Source organism: Schistocerca nitens, unplaced genomic scaffold (assembly GCF_023898315.1).
Source record: "Schistocerca nitens isolate TAMUIC-IGC-003100 unplaced genomic scaffold, iqSchNite1.1 HiC_scaffold_375, whole genome shotgun sequence".
Classification (NCBI taxonomy): domain Eukaryota; kingdom Metazoa; phylum Arthropoda; class Insecta; order Orthoptera; family Acrididae; genus Schistocerca; species Schistocerca nitens.
In genome coordinates, this window is record NW_026045909.1 from 4,891,176 (window position 1) to 4,914,050 (window position 22,875).

At 40.6% G+C, this 22,875-nt stretch overlaps 1 protein-coding gene across 1 annotated transcript in view; it reads left to right on the top strand.

The window, feature by feature from the left end:
• LOC126229566 (vacuolar protein sorting-associated protein 8 homolog) overlaps positions 1 to 22,875 on the top strand; it is a 205,510-nt gene that overhangs the window by 112,756 nt on the left and 69,879 nt on the right. Inside the window, exons 13-15 of the mRNA XM_049942334.1 lie at positions 2,859 to 3,060; positions 8,726 to 8,876; positions 20,374 to 20,618. Of these exons, the coding sequence (XP_049798291.1) occupies positions 2,859 to 3,060; positions 8,726 to 8,876; positions 20,374 to 20,618 (598 nt within the window). The remainder of the gene's footprint in view (positions 1 to 2,858; positions 3,061 to 8,725; positions 8,877 to 20,373; positions 20,619 to 22,875) is intronic.

Genomic DNA, 22,875 nt, shown 5'->3' on the forward strand with positions numbered 1-22,875 from the left:
GACCTTGCAGCTCTCAAATGGTTACCAATACATAAAGATCCAAGTAGTAAGGTAACTAGATGGGCATTGTGTCTCAGTGAGTTTGATTTTGAAGTAGTACATTCTTCAGGAAGGTTATACGCAAATGCAGACGATCTAAGCTGCAAAGTACACACTGTGAAATGTGCGGGTACATATGAATATGGATGGATCAAAGTACAAAACAGTGGTCCAAATAGCCCAGCAGTTCACCAGGCAGCCACAGTTCAACATGGAGGATGGCGTATTGTACAGAAAGATGAGATGCAGGCTACACATCATAGTCCCAGAGTGTCTATGAAACAGTGTTGAGGCAAGCCCGTGATTTGATTTTGGCAGAAAATGCTGTTTGTAGAGCGACAGAATGGAGAGTAGCACAAAATTACTGGTGGATAACATGCAGACATGATGTAGATCGTTACTTAAGGAACTGTATACCACGCGTGCCATGGGCAGAGCTCAGTTATCAAAACTTATGTTACAAAGGCTACCTGAGGTACATAAACCATTTCAAATGCTTGGGTTGGATGACCTAGGACCTTTTGCAAAAAAAAAAAAAAAAAAAAAAAAAAAAAAAAAAAAAAAAAAAACTAGCAGTAAACCTGTATGTTTCGACAATAATCAATCATTTTTTCATGTTTCATTTCTATGACAGTCATACCGTATCAGCAGGCTGAAACAGTAGCACATGCAGTGGTAAACCAGTGGACGCTCAAGTTTGAAACACCTGGAACAGTAAGAAACAAACTTTATGTGCAGTTTTAAGAAGCAGTTATGCCAGTTACTGCACATTAAGAAACTTCAGATTAGTGCATTACATCCACATGTAAATGGTCAAACAGAAAAGGTTTATCGGACAATTGTGAAGATGTTAAGTTGCTAAGTTAACTCATAGCGTGACAACTGGAATGTTTTAATTGCATACCTCACGGTAGTATGCAATTCAAAAACCCATGAGAACATAGGTTTGTCGCACTATGAGATCGTTTTTGGTCAGAAGATGCCGTCTTCTTCTGAGTTTTTTAAGCCTCCACCAGAAAGTGATATTTCGCCAGTGAAAAATTTCTCCAAATGGCTAAAAACTATTTGGCAACAAGTCAAAAAGGTGAAGACAAAAGCCTTGGAACCACTAGACAGGACACACAAGAAGAAAGCAGTTTTACCTAAGTATCACATACATCAATCAAGTATGTTGACTGACCCATATGTACCAAAAGGAAAAACTAGGAAATTTGTGACATGTTATTAAGGCCCCTTTCAGGTTATGTAAATGACATCACATGTTAACATTAAGCTAAAACTCCCAACTTGCCCCACGATAGTCCACGACAATCAGATTCCTTTTAAGGGAACTGTAGAGGTGCTGCCCCCTATCAGCAGTGTCTTCGAAAGAGGGGAGGAAGAACCTGGGGAAAACGTAAAAAAAGCAAAAGCAAGGAAGGAAAGCAAGACAGTTCTGTAACCATCATGTCATGTCACTATGCATTTAGGCTACGAGTGGGGTTAATAAGGTAATTAGAGAATAGTGGGATAACTGTGAACGCATTGCATTTATGAAATTCGTGTATTTTATTATGAATTATTCAAGTTACATACTGTGTGGTTATATGTGTATTTTAGCAAAGGCTGGATTGAAGAGGATGTTATTTTTGTGAAAGAGGATTATGCAACTGAACATAAATCAAACATTTGGTGTAAGTTCTAGATTGAAAGAACTTTCAGCTTATTTATGTAAGAAGAAGGGCAATTAATGTCAGACAGTTCCATTCTGAATTTTGCTATGCATTGATTTATGTACCTGATCTACGCTAAGAGATTTTAGCCACAAATGTTCACACAGCATGGCAATGTGTCAGTGGAACAACTGGTAAGAAGTATTGCTATGAACATCAGCATTGACTGGTAGTTGTAGAATCCTCAACCTCAGCTGCCTGTGTAATTTTCACAATAATTGGAATTTTATGCTACCAACTCAAGTGGAAAATAATCCAAATCCCATCCCTTCTAATCTTCAACCTACGAATTCAAACTTGTCACAATGGCACCAACCACAAACGACATCACAAGTGGCAAAGTGCAACATGGACAAAGACCTCTGTAGAGATAAGTGCTAGTAAAGTTGAGCTAATACTGTACAATGTGATTCCATGAGTGGAGGAGCAAATCTGAAGTGTAAATAACTGGGGTTCCATTTCAGTAAAATTGAAAAGCTGCTTTCTGTTTCCAATTCCTCCCACCACTTTGTCCACCTCCTCTTCCCCCCCCCCCCCCTCCTCTGTGACCTTGAGCCTAGTTTATTGTTTCTGGTAAACACATTTCCCCTTTATATATTACATATTAATTTATATATTGTATATTAAAAAGAAGTACATAAAATGTGTGTGTTCAAATTCAATATTTTGTCATAATTTTGAAGTAGTTGTTGAAAAATTTTTGTGAAGTTTTAAGTTTTTTCTACAAATGAACATTTATAAAGTATTTGCAGGCAAAATTCTTGCAGAGTTTTACAATGCTGTTCCATAAAAATATTTTATAAAACTTAAAAAGTTTGTAAAATCTAGAATATAATAAAACTGTGTACTACTTAAAACCAACCCTTATGCCACTTAGTCACTCAATTTTGGGAGGAGTTACGCATTTAGCCTTAGAAACAAAGACACAGGGCAAGGCTGAACTCTGCCGACAAATTAGAGGGTGTAGTTTTCTTCGTTCAGTACTGTTATTGAACAGTGTTGTTTTCCTCTCTGCTGACAGAAATGTCCAACAGTTTTTATTTAATACATCCAAATATGCCAACACACCCACAGTGTATGTATTACCTTCTTTCTTTTTCATGTCAGGAAAGCAACTTACAGACCAGCAGATAGCTCTGGGCAACAAGCTTCTGGTGTACATCAGCTGTTGCTTAGCTGGGCGTGCATATCCAGTGGGATACATACCTTCAGATATGGTTGCCAGTGTGAAGCATGAAGTCTTCAAGTGCCTCACCTGCCTACACAGTAAAGATGCTCCTGACTCTGAGCCGCCATATCCTTACCTCAGGTCAGTCACATTACATATAGGCAATGTCTTTGTATACCTTAAATACACGCATGCTGTTATGTATGCCATATTTCGATTATATGTTCTGTTTTATGTCCTTGTCCAACAAGAGCTTGTGCTTCATCTCTAATAACTGTATAGTAGATTGTAAGTTTGATGCTAATCTTCTATGTTTCATTTTGTGTGCGGTGGAGCTTATTCAAAGTTCTATTCTTAAGTCGGTATCAGTCTAACATTTTGAGCTTTGCAATGCTGAATATATCATGTAGTTGAGTTTATCAAAATGGGCAGCACTGTTGCCATATAGTGTGCATTCAGTAGAAACTAGACTGCTTTTTAAGGAGACATCCATACCCAGAGTTACGTGAATGGAAGAAAGAGATACATTTGTTTCCTTGTGAAACATTACTTCAGAAGATTTTGAATAATCCAGAATTTAACATTTTTCTGTTGAATGATAGGGTCAAGTTTGAATGGTTCTCCTAATAAGTGAAGCCATTCAGTCTGGAGAATAGTGGCTGGAAACAGGAAGGAATGGTACCTGTAGTTATCACTGACTTTTGAATGAGTCAAGTTTATTTCAAAATTGTTAAGGCTTTAGTGGCCACTTGTTGACAAACTGCCTATTGGCTTCTGTCTCGGGTTCTTCGGCCAACGTTCATCTAATGATTTTTCTGTCGTTTCGCCAGCACAAGTGGCTGGCATTGTCAAAGCTTCACCCTCCATTGCCGGTGGTGAACTGGAGCCGAGCTCGCGGGCGCAGACTATATGTACCCGGCGCGCCAACGTCTGAGGGCTTCTCCGCAGTCATTTCCGGTGTGGTTCTCCTCTTGCTACCTGCGACGGTCGTTCGCTGCAGTACAGGAAGCCAGGATCCGTTTACCTTAAGGCTTTCCTCTTTCTTGCTCAAACTGTTCGCGTGTTTTTGTATTTCTACAGCTTCTCTGAACAAGCGCGTGTGATAGTGCTTATCTACAGCCAGAACTTCCGTGTCGACGAATTTTATTACGTGGTCGGTCTCATTCAGTGTGTGCTCTGCCATGGCCGATTTCTCCACCTGCCCCAACCTGCAATGTCACTTATGCTCTTTGATCCTGGTGTTGATGGATCATCCAGTCATTCCGACATAAACTTTTCCGCATGTGCATGGTATACGGTATATTCCCAACATTGCAAGTGGGTCTCTTTTCTCCTTCGCCGATCTAAGACACTCTTTGATCTTCCTTGTCTGTTTGAAAATCGCCTTTACACCATGTTTGCGCAATATACGGCCGATTCTGTCCGTCACTCTGGGAATGTATGGCAGAAAGGCCGTACCCGACATTTCTTTTTCTGGTTCCTTACTTCGCCAAGTGTTTGGCTCTGTTACACTTCTAATATAATTTCTAGAGTACCCATTACTCCTCAGGACAGTTTCCAGGTGTTGCATTTCTCGTTTGAGGTGTTGCGGCTCACATATTCGTCCTGCTCTCGTTACGAGCGTACTAATCATGCCTCTTTTCTGGCTGTTACACAATGAAACCAGCTGTAGTTATTAAGTTACTAGTGAATTTCTTCGGCATTTCAGAGGAAAGGCCAACTAAAATAGATGGCATGGTTTATTTAAGAGTTTAGGAAACAGTTACTCGATGAAAACATTGATGTTGAAGAGTACAGAACTATTACAGTAGGTGAAGTCACTAATGTAGATAATACTGAAAGTGATTTTGGGCACAGTCCAGCAATATAGCTAGAAAATGAGCAGACTTCAGAATGGGGTCCAGCATTATGTGGCAGAGATGAGAGGAGTGGTTCCTCATATTATCCATCACCACCAAGGAAAAATAGGACAAAATTTTCTGAAGGTTATTTGGCTGATGCTTACAAAATCTGGCTGAAACAGCCAAGAGGAATGAACTTCATGATGGTGCTCTCCTGGTTTAGCCCTAGACATACTCTGCAAAGTCACATTCAGTACCATAATGGCACAGAAAAGACAAGTAAAAAACAAGACAATTTTTCAAAATTCCAAAAAGATGGTGAAATGACATGACAAAAAGAGGAAGGTGCTACAAGAATAACAACTAACAAGGTAAGTGATCACCGAATGCTATGAATCTGGGCACTGTCTTTCAAAGCACAATTGAGCAAAACAATATCTTAACATTCAAAGCTTCCAAAACATAGCTGCTAAAGCTCAAGAAAACAAGATTGTTTCTCGCATGATCACGAGTAAAGTTGTCAGATTTGTTGATGATAACACTGATGTAGGAAAGAAAGCTGATGAGTTTGTTATGAAAGTAAGAAATTTCATTGGAGAGTATAATTTTTCACCAGAGCAGATAATTAGTGCAGATCAGTCAGTATTTGCTGAAGAGTTACGTTCTGGGAGAACTCTTGCCGTTAAAGGAGCAAAACTGATTTTGGTGCTGTGAGATCAGTTGTAGCAACCACCCGTTCACACGTGATAATGCCTATTGTAATGGATCACACCCTTATTCCACACATGTGTGTTCTTGTCTTGGAAACAAGTGTGAAATTTCCAACAAGTGTGGCACTTGAATTACACAGTGTGAAAGCATGTGCCAGCAAATCACCAAACCTGACAAAATGAGATTTGAAAGTGTTCCTGGAACAGGTGTTACAACCAGATTTGAATAGCAGAGATTGAATTCTTCTTTTGGTTGATTCTTGGACAGCAAATAAAGATGATGCTTTACATACTGAAACAGTTCCAGCAGATGTTGAATTTCACAAGAAACTGATCCCTGCAGAACGTACTGGATTGGTGCACCCAGTGGACATTTTCGTTTTCTGTCCGTTCAGAAGTATAGCACTGTTCATCACAGGTAGGATAATGTTATTGTCTACAGTTAAAGTGTGGAAAAGAGAATAATTTCTTCACATTTAGTTTTTTTGTGCACATCCAGTTTCTAGCAAATACACTCCTGGAAATTGAAATAAGAACACCGTGAATTCATTGTCCCAGGAAGGGGAAACTTTATTGGCACATTCCTGGGGTCAGATACATCACATGATCACACTGACAGAACCACAGGCACATAGACACAGGCAACAGAGCATGCACAATGTCGGCACTAGTACAGTGTATATCCACCTTTCGCAGCAATGCAGGCTGCTATTCTCCCATGGAGACGATCGTAGAGATGCTGGATGTAGTCCTGTGGAACGGCTTGCCATGCCATTTCCACCTGGCGCCTCAGTTGGACCAGCGTTCGTGCTGGACGTGCAGACCGCGTGAGACGACGCTTCATCCAGTCCCAAACATGCTCAATGGGGGACAGATCCGGAGATCTTGCTGGCCAGGGTAGTTGACTTACACCTTCTAGAGCACGTTGGGTGGCACGGGATACATGCGGACGTGCATTGTCCTGTTGGAACAGCAAGTTCCCTTGCCGGTCTAGGAATGGTAGAACGATGGGTTCGATGACGGTTTGGATGTACCGTGCACTAGTCAGTGTCCCCTCGACGATCATCAGTGGTGTACGGCCAGTGTAGGAGATCGCTCCCCACACCATGATGCTGGGTGTTGGCCCTGTGTGCCTCGGTCGTATGCAGTCCTGATTGTGGCGCTCACCTGCACGGCGCCAAACACGCATACGACCATCATAGGCACCAAGGCAGAAGCGACTCTCAACGCTGAAGACGACACGTCTCCATTCGTCCCTCCATTCACGCCTGTCGCGACACCACTGGAGGCGGGCTGCACGATGTTGGGGCGTGAGCGGGAGACGGCCTAACGGTGTGCGGGACCGTAGCCCAGCTTCATGGAGACGGTTGGGAATGGTCCTCGCCGATACCCCAGGAGCAACAGTGTCCCTAATTTGCTGGGAAGTGGCGGTGCGGTCCCCAACGGCACTGCGTAGGATTCTACGGTCTTGGCGTGCATCCGTGCGTCGCTGCGGTCCGGTCCCAGGTCGACGGGCACGTGCACCTTCCGCCGACCACTGGCGACAACATCGATGTACTGTGGAGACCTCACGCCCCACGTGTTGAGCAATTCGGCGGTACGTCCACCCGGCCTCCCGCATGACCACTATACGCCCTTGCTCAAAGTCCGTCAACTGCACATACGGTTCACGTCCACGCTGTCGCGGCATGCTACCAGTGTTAAAGACTGCGATGGAGCTCCGTATGCCACGGCAAACTGGCTGACACTGACGGCGGCGGTGCACAAATGCTGCGCAGCTAGCGCCATTCGATGGCCAACACCGCAGTTCCTGGTGTGTCCGCTGTGCCGTGCGTGTGATCATTGCTTGTACAGCCCTCTCGCAGTGTCCGGAGCAAGTATGGTGGGTCTGACACACCGGTGTCAATGTGTTCTTTTTTCCATTTCCAGGAGTGTAGATTCAAACAATTTATCCGCTTTGCATTCTTAAAATGTGGTTACACTGATGAACATCTGTGATCATTTCAGACACCTTCCAAATACTGTTTCGAGTGTGATTTAGAAGGAGGTGGTTCCAAATATGGCTGGGTTCAGCTTTTCTTCTTGTGATGTGCTCACTGTAAACTATGTTTATATCTAGACCATGAACTATCGACTTTCATGTCTACTGCATTTGAACTACCATGGGTGTATAACGTTGTTTATTTCCATGATTTAAATGTTATCAAAATCATTTGCTCGCCGGCTGTAATTTGAATGGTATGTGTATTTCGATATTGGCTGTTCAACGTACTATATAGATTCAAAAAGTGTGTTACAACAGTTGGGAACCCTTCCTTGTTAGAAAAATACAAGAAAAACCTTTCCTTGGTGAATAGTTTGTGATGTGATGTGGAATCTGAACTATCATAAGTATGGGACCCTTTATTTTTGAAACTGACACCTCACTCAATGCACAGATCTTGCAGAGAATGACATTGAAAAATTCCCCAAGCAGTAATAGTGTCATATCACTCTGTCATTCCTGTAATTTTCGTAATTGTTTAGTGTCGTTCTCGGAAACTGAAAATGGCTAATATCTGAGGAGACAGACCTTCACCATTCAGTGAAAATTAGTTATTATTCTGTTGTGCAAATTAAACCTCTCTTACTAGTGCACCTTCTTTTAATCCACATGAAACTACCATCAGTTTGTTTCACTTTGTTATATGCAGTAGGTTTACTGAAATCATTGTAGGTACATAATCTGATAGTGATGTGTTCTTTTCATCCATTAACTGCTCCACAATCAAGTGTAAAATCAGATCATATGGCTTCAAACTAGGCCTTTGGCACTCACAGCAGTGATAGACAGTGACTCTCAGTTTCTGCTTGCACTGCTCTCTTCACGTCTCTCTATTTGCATGCAGTATATTTAGCTTAGCAGCAGTTGGCAGACTTTGCTGTTTCAGAAGTACTGTCACCACTATGCAAGAGGGATGTAATTATTCTGTTTACTGCTCTAATAAATAATTAATTTTCTGAACAACAGTAGGGACAATGTGCTATTAATGCTCAAGGCTGGAAGTAGTTAATGAAATGTGATTAAATTTTGTAGGTATTGTAATTAATGCTAAATATGTTAAAATGTATTTTTATCTGCTGTTTAATGGAGATAGGTAAATTGCAAATTCATTGCACCTTTTCAAGGCAATGTTTTTTGGTACTTTAATGGATTCATCTCTGTTTTCAATACAACTTATACTTATTAGTAATGTGTGGTATTTTAATCCACAGGGTCCTTCTACATTTTGATACTCGTGAGTTTTTAAATGTTCTTGCACTAGCATTCGAAGAACCAGAGTTTCTGTCTGAGGTGGGGATGAGACAAGTGCAACGGCTTGTTGATATATTGTTGCTTATAATGGTGCAGGGCGAGGGTTTCACGGTAAGTGGACAGCTATTAACTGATATCATTGTGATCAGCTTTTCATTTTATTTCTTCCATTAATAAATTGGGAATGAATCAACACTGATCTCATTTGAAATTAAGATTTTGAGGTAGTTAATTATTTATAGAAACAATGAAAGATAAAGTGTTAACCTTACTGCACTTGTAGCAACTATCACCACCTTACTTACATTCATTTTAGTGTGGATTTTGAATTGGATATCGCTATATTGTGGGGGAAAAAAATGCGAACTCTTTATAGTGTAAGTTTCGTCCAAGAGCAACAGGGTTCTTGTTGATATATTTATCAGACAACATTCTGCAAAGTAGAATCTCAAAAAATAAAGGCTATTTTATTAAAAAAGAAAAGAGATCTCAAAAATGCAAATCAAAGGTGCATTTTAGGATTTACATACTACATACATACATTTCACCTCATTTTTATCACAGTTTCACATTAAATTTCTCCACGGAAATGTTCTCAGACAGTTCCAAAGTACAAATTTCAACACTTCACATCTTCAAAATTTTGAGAAGCAACCCTTTTCCTGAAATGAGAAAGTGACAGTTGCTGAATATGAGATTGGTTTGCAAGGAGGAAAGGGTCCATAAATTTCTCTCCTGAAATTCCAAACCATCTGATTAGTGCAGATTTTCATGTCTGAATGTCATGCCTCAGTTTTGTATGTCTTCTACAGTACACCTCAGGTATTACTCATGTTCTTTGCTGGGTAAAGTCTACAAAGTTCACACCACATTCTATGAACTACTTTAGCTTTTTATCACAGTGAGGGACACCTGAAGCTAGTTTGCTATTTGGACTTGTAAAAAGCAGTAATGTAATGTGTAAGTATCATTGCTTATTTTTTGTGAGCATCTCATCTCTTTTCAGTACTGAACGTGCACTTGCACAAACAATTCATATATTGGTAAGTTAGGCACACTCTTGTTTAGGTCACCTTTTGGAAACACCATTGGAATGTTAATAATTGTCCAGCAATTTTTCCTGTACCCATTTTAGCAGTGTGATGTACATGAGTGCTAGGCATGCCACTGCTCTCCCCACATTGCACAGTTGTCAAACTTTCTGTAAATGCATGATGCAATTGCCTTACTTTGTTCTACTTCTCCAATTGGTGAAGGTGCTCAAGTGTCACTCAGTTCATTGTAATTTACATTCACACTGCGTCTCTTTGAATTGGGGATTCAGACCACTGTATTTTTGCAGCCACTCTGGCACACAGAAAAAAAGTAACAGTAACAGGTAATACAAATAACTTCAGTTGCACACACAAAACATTTGCCAGGTGCGAGTAGCACTCTTGCACTGAGGGTTCTGCACAAATTTAATTACGTATATAGATAGTTCATCCACACCGAGAATCAAGAATCTCGATAATTTTTACTTGTTAGCAATATCAATACTGGTAATATATTGATCCTGGGAGTGTAACAATTTTCAAATTTTTTTTTCCCTTTGCTTGTACTGTGCTTCTTGCCAGATTTCATGATTCTAGTTCAACAGGTTGTACCATATAGTGTGTGAGTATCAAAACGTGTGACATAAATGATTGTATTTGTTAATTGCATTGACTTCGAAGCTTCAATTTTTCACATCGCTGAGGGACAACTGACCTTAGTATGCAACATAAATTTCAACTTGATACCTCTATCCATTCCTGGGAAAAAGTGATCTTAACAGATGGACAGACAGTCAGATAACAACTGACAAAAAAGTTTCTTCATGTGACATAATTATAAATTAACAATTTTCAAATTTATTTTTTTACTTGTACTGTGAAACCGTGCTCCTGCCACATTTCACGATTCTGGGTCATGGAATGTACCCTATACGTTTTAATGAGTGAATCTGCAAGTATCAGAATTTGTAACATAAGTGACTATCTTTTGATTGCATTGACTATGAAACTTAAATTTTTACACCATCAAGGGTCCGTGGACATTAGTATGTGACATAAATTCCAAAGTGGGACATCTACCCGATCCTGAGAAAAAGGGTTGTTAACAATCAGGCACACAGACAAACAATGAAGTGATCCTATAAGGGTTCCATTTTTATCGACTGATGACAGAACCCTAAAAAGGAAGGGCATGCTACTGTACAGGCACAGGATGTTCACTGCAGTTGGTCATATTTTGTATCAAACAGCCTTTACATTTGAGGCTCACCTAGCATGTATAATTTAATATTTTGAACAAAATCAAACAATGGGAACTTAAGGTTGAAATTTCAAGATTGCTAGTCACAAGCTAAATATGTAACAGTTCTTCATTGTGCCTGTCTGCAACTCAACGTGTCATCTTTAGAGTGAGTAGCAATTTATCTTTTCCTAATATTTTGAACAAAAGTTATGTTGTTGTTGTGGTCTTCAGTCCTGAGACTGGTTTGATGCAGCTCTCCATGCTACTCTATCCTGTGCAAGCTTCATCTCCCAGTACCTACTGCAACCTACATCCTTCTGAATCTGCTTAGTGTATTCATCTCTTGGTCTCCCCCTACGATTTTTACCCTTCACGATGCCCTCCAATACTAAATTGGTGATCCCTTGATGCCTCAGAACATGTCCTACCAACCGATCCCTTCTTCTGGTCAAGTTGTGCCACAAACTTCTCTTCTCCCCAATCCTATTCAATACTTCCTCATTAGTTATGTGATCGACCCATCTAATCTTCAGCATTCTTCTGTAGCACCACATTTCGAAAGCTTCTATTCTCTTCTTGTCCAAACTATTTACCGTCCATGTTTCACTTCCATACATGGCTACACTCCATACAAATACTTTCAGAAATGACTTCCTGACACTTAAATCTATACTCGATGTTAACAAATTTCTCTGCTTCAGAAACGCTTTCCTTGCCATTGCCAGTCTACATTTTATATCCTCTCTACTTCGACCATCAACAGTTATTTTGCGCCCCAAATAGCAAAACTCCTTTACTACTTTAAGTGTCTCATTTCCTAATCTAATACCCTCAACATCACCCGACTTAATTCGACTACATTCCATTATCCTCGTTTTGCTTTTGTTGATGTTCATCTTATATCCTCCCTTCAAGACACCATCCATTCCGTTCAACTGCTCTTCCAAGTCCTTTGCTGTCTCTGACAGAATTACAATGTCATCAGCGAACCTCAAAGTTTTTATTTCTTCTCCATAGATTTTAATACCTACTCCGAATTTTTCTTTTGTTTCCTTTACTGCTTGCTCAATATACAGATTGAATAACATTGGGGAGAGGCTACAGCCCTGTCTTACTCCCTTCCCAACCACTGCTTCCCTTTCATGTCCCTCGACTCTTATAACTGCCATCTGGTTTCTGTACAAATTGTAAATAGCCTTTCGCTCCCTGTATTTTACCCCTGCCACCTTTAGAATGTAAAAGAGAGTATTCCAGTCAACATTGTCAAAAGCTTTCTCTAAGTCTACAAATGCTAGAAACATAGGTTTGCCTTTTCTTAATCTTTCTTCTAAGATAAGTCGTAAGGTCAGTATTGCCTCACGTGTTCCAGTATTTCTACGGAATCCAAACTGATCTTCCCCGAGGTCGGCTTCTACTAGTTTTTCCATTCGTCTATAAAGAATTCGTGTTAGTATTTTGCAGCTGTGGCTTATTAAACTGATAGTTCGGTAATTTTCACATCTGTCAACACCTGCTTTCTTTGGGATTGGAATTATTATATTCTTCTTGAAGTCTGAGGGTATTTCGCCTGTTTCATACATCTTGCTCACCAGATGGTAGAGTTTTGTCAGGACTGGCTCTCCCAAGGCCGTCAGTAGTTCCAATGGAATGTTGTTTACTCCGGGGGCCTTGTTTCGACTCAGGTCTTTCAGTGCTCTGTCAAACTCTTCACGCAGTATCGTATCTCCCTTTTCATCTTCATCTACATCCTCTTCCATTTCCATAATATTGTACTAAAGTACATCGCCCTTGTATAGACCCTCTATATACTCCTTCCACCTTTCTGCTTTCCCTTCTTTGCTTAGAACTGGGTTTCCATCTGAGCTCTTGATGTTCATACAAGTGGTTCTCTTATCTCCAAAGGTCTCTTTAATTTTCCTGTAGGCCGTATCTACCTTACCCCTAGTGAGATAAGCTTCTACATCCTTACATTTGTCCTCTAGGCATCCCTGCTTAGCCATTTTGCACTTCCTGTCGATCTCATTTTTGAGACGTTTGTATTCCTTTTTGCCTGCTTCATTTACTGCATTTTTATATTTTCTCCTTTCATCAATTAAATTCAGTATTTCTTCAGTTACCCAAGGATTTCTATTAGCCCTCGTCTTTTTACCTACTTGATCGTCTGCTGCCTTCACTACTTCATCCCTCAAAGCTACCCATTCGTCTTCTACTGTATTTCTTTCCCCCATTCCTGTCAATTGTTCCCTTATCCTCTCCCTGAAACTCTCTACAACCTCTGGTTCTTTCAGTTTATCCAGGTCCCATCTCCTTAAATTCCCACCTTTTTGCAGTTTCTTCAGTTTTAATCTACAGGTCATAACCAATAGATTGTGGTCAGAGTCCACATCTGCCCCTGGAAATGTCTTACAATTTAAAACCTGGTTCCTAAATCTCTGTCTTACCATTATATAATCTATCTGATACCTTTTAGTATCTCCAGGGTTCTTCCATGTATACAACCTTCTATCATGATTCTTAAACCAAGTGTTAGCTATGATTAAGTTATGCTCTGTGCAAAATTCTACCAGGCGGCTTCCTCTTTCATTTCTTAGCCCCAATCCATATTCACCTACTACGTTTCCTTCTCTCCCTTTTCCTTCTCTCCCTTTTCCTTCTCTCCCTTTTCCTTCTCTCCCTTTTCCTTCTCTCCCTTTTCCTTCTCTCCCTTTTCCTACACTCGAATTCCAGTCACCAATGACTATTAAATTTTCGTCTCCCTTCACTATCTGAATAATTTCTTTTATTTCATCATACATTTCTTCAATTTCTTCGTCATCTGCAGAGCTAGTTGGCATATAAACTTGTACTATTGTAGTAGGTGTGCGCTTCGTATCTATCTTGGCCACAATAATGCGTTCACTAAGCTGTTTGTAGTAGCTTAGCCGCGTTCCTATTTTCCTATTCATTATTAAACCTACCCCTGCATTACCCCTATTTGACTTTGTGTTAATAACCCTGTCGTCACCTGACCAGAAGTCCTGTTCCTCCTGCCAACGAACTTCACTAATTCCCACTATATCTAACTTTAACCTATCCATTTCCCTTTTCAAATTTTCTAACCTACCTGCCCGATTAAGGGACCTGACATTCCATGCTCCGATCCGTAGAACTCCAGTTTTCTTTCTCCTGATAACGACATCCTCTTGAATAGTCCCCGCCCGGAGATCCGAATGGGGGACTATTTTACCTCCGGAATATTTTACCCAAGAGGACGCCATCATCATTTAATCATACAGTAAAGCTGCATGCCCTCGGGAAAAATTACGGCCGTAGTTTCCCCTTGCTTTCAGCCATTCGCAGTACCAGCACAGCAAGGCCGTTTTGGTTATTGTTACAAGGCCAGATCAGTCAGTCATCCAGACTGTTGCCCTTGCAACTACTGAAAAGGCTGCTGCCCCTCTTCAGGAACCACACGTTTGTCTGGCCTCTCAACAGATACCCCTCCGTTGTGGTTGTACCTACGGTACGGCTATCTGTATCGCTGAGGCACGCAAGCCTCCCCACCAACGGCAAGGTCCACGGTTCATGGGGGGGACAAAGGTTATACATATCAGAATAATACATATTCACCATGTTAAATATTCAATTGTTACTTTCCTTGATTTGCATCTTTCACAGCGTTACACAAGTTGTCTTTATGTCTGTATCTCTGTGTATTAACATAATAAGCAAACAGTAAATCTACTGGACAGTTTAAAATTGATTCTTACTGTTGTAAATGTTTTAAGAGTTGTCTGGAGTTTCAAACTTCACTGTAATTTGTCAACCAAAGACACAAATTATTCATCTACATTTGGACTGTGCAAGCTACCTCACACCATGTGGTGGGAGGGGAGGGGGGAGCTACAGTACCCTTTCATTTCCTGCATCTCTGTTACATTTGCAAATGTTGTGTTGGAAGAACAAGTAATGGTAAATTTGTAAACCCTTGTCGCCTGTTTTGTGTTATGTAAAGGCCTTGCTGCTACTGCTGTGGAGGTAGAGTTGCTGTTGTTGTTACGGTAGGCCAAATTTGTGAGCTCATGAAACGACTTCTGATGCAGTACGCCGCTAAGACAATTTCTCCCTGCCACTATTACAGAACTGTCGCCCAGGGTCAGGTAACAGTGTAGGAGAACAAAGGTTCTACAACACTCCAATGAACTAGTTATAAAGTTACACTAATGAGTTAAAAAAGCTTATTTATTGTATTGACTTGTCGAATAATGAAGTCTGCAATTCTGCATGTAATAAAACACAAAAAAAGGCCCTTGATAGCTAAGTGCAAATAATCATAGGTAAACTTCACAGTCCACAGCAAATGCAATTTGCAACAACTGTGTATTCACTTCTAAGAGTTCACTAAATGATGTTCCCTGTCTAAGTCAGCCCTGGACAATGATCTCTAACCAAGTAGGTGAGAGCAGCTCTTCTACCTTCCAAATAGGCTTCTATCCATTGTCGTCCATTCGTTGGTGGATTGTACTCAACCAGCAGTTGGCCGAGGTGAAGTCGATATCTTCATCCTCAACGCCGCCTGTGGCACTGGTGGAACTTGCGCAAGTCTGTGTGGCACTGTCAGCAGTTTGCATCTTTGCGCGTGTCGTGCTTTTGCCCTGGCTGCGTTTTGTGCATGCATACGACACAGCAGATAGATCTCCATAGGAGCTCAAATTGCTCCATTTTTCTCATTTTGGTCATTTTATGATAAATATGTGGAACTTGCTCATACAATTTCAATAGTAGATCTATTATTTATCTACAAAATTTCTCTTGTAGCCTCAGCCACTAGAGTTTGTTGAGTGTTTCCGTTATGCTGTTGTTCTTATTAAATGAACCCACAATGAAACATCCCACTACTCATTGCAACTTTTCTGTCTCTTCTATTAATGCAACCTGATAAAGGGACCTGGACTGAAGAGCACACTGAAGAATCAGTCACATAAATGTTTTGAAAGCCACTGTTTTGCTGGGTAATTTGCAGTTCTTGAATATTCTTCCAATGACTGATTGGCATCTGCATTTCCTCCAGCTAGTTTTATATGCTCATTCCACTTTAGGCCGCTCCATACAACTATGCCTAGATAGTTTGTGATTGCTAGTCTTTCCAGTGATTTGTTGCCAACAATGTAATCAAATAATAATCAAATTATTTACCTGTTTATGTGCAGTACATTATGTTTTCATTTTCATGGTCAACTACACTAATTATCCATCCTTTGCAGTTCTTCCTATATTTTAGCACAGTCTTTGTTGTGTTGCAGCCTTGCTGTAAACAACAACATTGTCTGTGAAAGACCTCATGGAGCTTCTAATTTTATCTACTAGATTATTTATATATCTAAAAACAAAGATGTATCTAAAAAGAAAGATGATGAGACTTACCAAACAAAAGCGCTGGCAGGTCGATAGACACACAAACAAACACAAATATGCACACAAAATTCAAGCTTTCGCAACAAACTGTTGCCTCATCAGGAAAGAGGGGAAGGAGAGGGAAAGACGAAAGGATGTGGGTTTTAAGGGAGAGGATAAGGAGTCATTCCAATCCCGGGAGCGGAAAGACTTACCTTAGGGGGAAAAAAGGACAGGTATACACTCGCGCACACACACACATATTCATCCACACATACAGACACAAGCAGACATCTTTAAATATGTCTGCTTGTGTCTGTATGTGTGGATGGATATGTGTGTGTGTGCAAGTGTATACCTGTCCTTTTTTCCCCCTAAGGTAAGTCTTTCCGCTCCCGGGATTGGAATGACTCCTTATCCTCTCCCTTAAAACCCACATCCTTTCGTCTTTCCCTCTCCTTCCCCTCTTTCCTGATGAGGCAACAGTTTGTTGCGAAAGCTTGAATTTTGTGTGTATATTTGTGTTTGTTTGTGTGTCTATCGACCTGCCAGCGCTTTTGTTTGGTAAGTCTCATCATCTTTCTTTTTAGATATATTTTTCCACGTGGAATGTTTCCCTCTGTTATATTCATATCATAATAAAAACAAAGATGATGTGACTTACCAAACGAAAGCGCTGGCACGTCGATAGACACACAAACAAACACAAACATACACACAAAATTCAATCTTTCACAACAAACTGTTGCCTCATCAGGAAGGAGGGAAGGAGAGGGAAAGACGAAAGGATGTGGGTTTTAAGGGAGAGGGTAAGGAGTCATTCCAATCCCGGGAGCGGGAAGACTTACCTTAGGGGGAAAAAAGGACGGGTATACACTTGCGCGCGCGCGCGCCCACACACACACATACATATCCATCCACACATATACAGACACAAGGTTTTAAGGGAGAGGGTAAGGAGTCATTCCAATCCCGGGAGTGGAAAGACTTACCTTAGGGGGGGAAAAAAAGACAGGTATACACTTGTATATGTCTGTATATGTGTGTGTGTGTGTGTGTGTGTGTGTGTGTGTGTGTGTGTTCATGATGAATTCATTTTAATACTTTGAAGATCATGCCTTATGAGAAGAGACTAACGACGCATTATTTTCTCCCACTTAAAAGTCCCACAAAATGAAAAAGGGGGGTAAAGTAAGAGAAATTAGAACTTACACAGTAGCTATCCAACAGTTGTTCTTGGTGGTGGTGGTGGTGGTGGTGGTGGTGGTGGTATTGTAATGTCATAAGTGCCTAAACCATTGTTTTTCCAGTACACCTCTCATGAGAAGAATAGGACAGAGAGGGGAGATGGTAAAATGGAATGATAGTGACATACAGTGTAATCTTTGCCTTTCACTGTGTCATTCCTTGAAGAGTTTGTGTGACAATGAAGAAAGTGGAACAAGAAATCTTCTAATATTTGTAACTTAGACATCACATTTATTATATGTGTCAAGTTAAATCAATGATCTTTCTGGCTTTCTTAGTGAAAGTGATGATTAGGAAGCTTTTGGGTTTTGTAGCTGAGCACATTGTTATTTTTCTTGCATGATATTTTTAAAACTTCACTATTTGTCCTTGTCAGGTGTGAAATGCTCATTTTCTGGACTCTAAGCAAGTTGTGAATAGGACACACTGCATGAATTACTGGCATTTGTTTGGCTGACAAAGAATAAATTGGTCTAATGTTGTCACATTCCAAGTATGGTGAGTGGAGGAGACACATGATCTTATCTGTTGTGCAGTTCCAATTCTACCACCAGGCTGATATAACTTTTTTATACTGTTCATTGCCAAAATATTGATGTCATACTCTGTTTTTGTGAATGTAGGTATAATATGTTCATCCTGGCACCTCGTAATAAATGTTTACTTTCACAGTAGCAGTGTAGCTGTGAAGAGCATATATGTTACAAATTATCTCCTCCCCTCAAGTGAAATGATAATACTTCACGCTTTATTGGTGAAATAGATTATTTCTGAGTTTGCAGCTGGGACACAACACAAATAAGATGGTGTGTCTCCTCAAATCATCAGGCTTGGAACTGCTTCATTCTTTGAAGGTGTGAGGATGCAATTGCTAGAGTGGGCATGCAGCATGTCTGTTTTGCAGTTCAGTTGGAGCTCAAACAGTTACGAAGGGCATTTGAAAAGTCCATGCAAAGTCCGAGAGATGGCACCACTGACACGTATCGAGGTCATTTTTAGTTGGTAGCATCTTTGGAAAGATGACACACAAAGTTTCAGCCATATTGGTCTATTTCTTTGTATTTGGCATTTGCGTGAATCAGGGAAGTCAAGTGATTGTCAAAAATGGACGAATAAGAATTTTGTTTGGTGATTAAACTTTTCTTTACGAAAAGCAAAACTCCTCGGGAGACTAAAGAGAAGCTTGATAAATTTACGGTGACTCTGCATCTTCGATTAGAATAGTTTATAAGTGGTTTCAAAATTTTCGGAGTGTTCATATGGGCACAAGTGACGCTCTGTGGATGTTATGACTCTAGAAATCATTGATAAAATCCATGATATGGTGCTGGATGACAGAAAAGTTAAGGTGCATGAGATTGCTAGTGCTGCGGGCATCTCGAATGAACGGGTACATAATATTTTGCATAAACATTTGGACACGAGAAAGCTATCCGCAAGATGGGTTCAGCGATTGCTCACGCTTGACCAAAAACGGAATCGTGTGAAGTGTTGCAAGGATGGTTTGCAACTGTTCAGGAAGGATCCGCAGTACTTTGTGTCGTTTTGTCACTGTGGATGAAACATGCATGCATTACTATACTCCTGAGGCCAAAAAACAATCTAAACAATGGGTTACCAAGGGCGAATCTGCACCAAAACAGGCGAAGACCAGTCCTTCAGCCGGAAAGGTTATGGCGACTGTCTTTTTGGGATTCGCAAGGGATAATCCTCATCGACTATCTGGGAAAGGGTAAAACTATTACAGGTGCATATTATTCATCGTAACTGGACCGTTTGAAAACCGAGCTACAAGAAAAATGCCGATGGGACACAAAAAAGTCCTTTTCTATCACGACAATGCACCAGCACACACATCAGCAGTTGTGGTCGCAAAATTAGTGGAAATAGGATTCCAACTCGTTTCACATCCCCCCTATTCTCCAGACTTGGCTCCCTTGGACTACTATTTGTTCCCCAACTTGAAGAAATGGATGGCGGGACAAAGATTTTATTCAAACAAGGAGGGAATTGCAGCAACTAATAGCTATTTTGCAGACTTGGACAATTCTTATTATTCAGAAGAGATCAAAAAATTAGAACAGTGTTGGACGAAGGGTATAAGTCTAAAAGGAGACTATGTCAAAAAATAAAAAAGGTTTGCCCCAAACACGTTAGTAGTTTTTATTTTTGCAAGGACTTTCCAAATGCCCCTCGTACCAATGAAATGTGCACTCAATTTCTAGCAGAGGCAACTGGGGAAGGTCTCAGAATATAGTGGAAAGAAAATGACAGTATTAACTTGGATACAAACCCAGAAAAATGTGCCAGACAAGGACTAAAATCCTGATACCTGCTTTTTGTGACCAATGTATCTTCAGTTATGCTACTTGAGCATCTACCACCAACTTCTCTACATTTATTCAAAGCCTCTCCCACAATGCAGTGGGACCAGCAGTTCAGAAAGAACAGGTATACTGTTGTTATTAAGGATCGAATTCCTTTAGTCTCTGCGAGCAGTACATTTGGCAAACACTATCTGCTAAAGGCTGGTGTAAGGGTCCAAGTCCTTGTCCAGCACGCATTAAAGTGGGGAATTTTTAATATTTTTCAGTTTGGATAGTTTTTTTTTTTTTTTCCAGAGTCACTACCTGACTTATGTACATGTAATATTTAAAATTTGGATAGCCATTAAAATTACATTTTAATAACAGGACTGATTGGGTTGCAGCCAAGCCAGGTCGGTTCTCTGTTCACATTCCTGGCACGTCAGCTGGCCCGGCCATGGTGTGGTCTGCTGCACGTGGAGCGGCAGCTCTTTGAACAGGTGGTTGAGTTCCTGACTGAAGGCAGTGGCTCACCAAGCACAGGCCACCATGAGGAGCGCCAACAGGCCCTGCTGGAGCTAATAAGAGCTGGCGGTCTGCAACATTATGACCAAGACCGCCTCCTCACTCTTGCTCACAAAGCATACTTGTAAGTATTGTGCCATTGTTCACAGGCATCTCTAACTGCTTATTCACATCACCCATGTACCCAGTTTCCTGGCAGATTAAAACTGTATGCCGGACCATCGCATTAATCTGGACATTCACTGTCCACAGATATGTTCCAGATTCAAATCCTGGTGCTACACAAAGTTTTAATCTGCCAAGAAGTCCCAAATCAGTGCACATTGTGCTGCAGAGTGAAAGATTCATTCTGGCAATTCACCTACATATGTCACTCACTGAATGTATTGTCTTCAATTTCCTAAAAGCAATGGAAAAAGTAAAGGTAATCACTCACAGTTTAGCAGAGGCATTAAGTGCTCAACAGTCACATTAACAAGATTGAGATCTTTTTTATGTTCCTGTTGACAGCTTATTATCAAAAGTACAAGATGAGGTGTAACTTTTATTGCTTCTGTTGTTTATATTCCATGCCAAATTTACCATTGTCCTTTTCCTAAAAAGAATGCTGTTAAATTATATGATTTTTAATGTACTGTCTTTATCAGTTCGTATCTTACATTAATCTACATTCATAATGAATCAGCAAATTAGATCAGTACATCCGCTTTTTGAACAGCCCTCGTACATAATACCAAATATGTGTAAAAATAAAGAAATGAAAAAATAAGTACAAAAGTTATACTGAATGGCATTATTAACAGTGATAACAGTATAGCAGTCTCATGTAACATCCTTGGAAAAATATTCATCTACGTCTAAACCGTGCAATGTTATGAAAAGTATTTCCAGTACCACCATCATTTCCCCTCGTCCCTGTTGTGTCCATAAATGGTACTGGGAAGGGCAGCCAGCCAACATTAAATCTCTGTATGATCTCTATATTTTTGTGACTTTTGAGTTCTAATCATTTTGAGAGACATGGGAGGAAATATGTTTCCAGACTTCTTGGAACGTACTTTCTCAGAATTTTTGTGGGTAGCCTCTCCATGATCCTAGCGTCTTCCACTGGAGTTGAAATATGACAAACTGCCTATTGGCTTATTCTCGGGTTCTTTTGCCAATGTTTGATGATTTTTCTGATGTTTCACCATCACAAGTGGCTGGCTTGTCAAAGCTTCCCTCTCATTTGCTGGTGGCGGACAGGAGTCGAGCTCACAGCGGCAGATTATATGTACCTGTTGCACCAATGTCTGAGGGGCATTTCGCTGGTTATCGTAGTGGTGCCCGCCTTGTTACCTGCAACGATTGTTTGCTGCAGCACTGGAATCAGGATCCATTCATCTTGGTTCTTTCCTCTTCCTTGTTAAAGCTGTTACCATGTTTGTGGATATCTGTGGCTTCGCTGAACACATGTGCTTGGTAACTCTTCTCCACAGCAAGAACTTCCATGTCGGCAAATTCTGTTATGTGGTCGGTGTCTTACAGTGTGTGCTCTATCATGTCCAATTTCTCCACCCATCCCAGCCTGCATTACTGACTATGTTTGATGATAGATCATCCAATCACTTCAACATAGACTTTCCTACAAGTTCAGGGTATGTGGTATATTCCCGACATTGTTAGCGAGTCCTGTTTGTCCTTTGCTGATCTGAGATACTCTTTGATCATTTTGATCAATTTTTAAATACTCTTTACGCCATGTGGTAATCCGTGCAGTCAACATGGTAAGGCTTTTTTTATGTGCAGATCAGTGTGCAATTTGGAGGGAGGGGTGAGGGGGGTGATTTCCATCCCCCCCTCCCCCTTTCTGATTTTAAATTACCTATCAGATCCAAGGATGTTTATTTTCCACTCACTGGGTACATAAAACTTAACATTTAATTTAAATTTGTGGACCCGTAAACAGAAAATATTGACACATTATTACTGTTAACATGTTTGCTCATTAATTTTGGAAAAAGCCTAATGTCCTTAAGCACCTCAAATCATTTCAAACTGAATTGTTATTTTCATGCTGTCATTGTTGATTTCATGTAAGGTCCACCATTCATTACATGCGCGCTTGCAAGACAAGTAGTGTGGCAGCCATACCACAGAGGTGCCTGAGCAGCAGAGCTGAAATTCACCCACGGGTCCCGGCACAAGGCGAGCAACCGCGGTACCTGCAGCCACATTTAAATTAGACCGGATTTTGGCAACAGTGCAGCATGGACGAATATGTACTGGACAGAAGCACAAAGCAGTCCAAACTGAGCAACAGTACCCAGCAGATGGGATTCGGCAGTCTGGCCTTGCTAGTCGTGGACCACATGGGTCAAGCTTAACACAGCTTCCCCAGT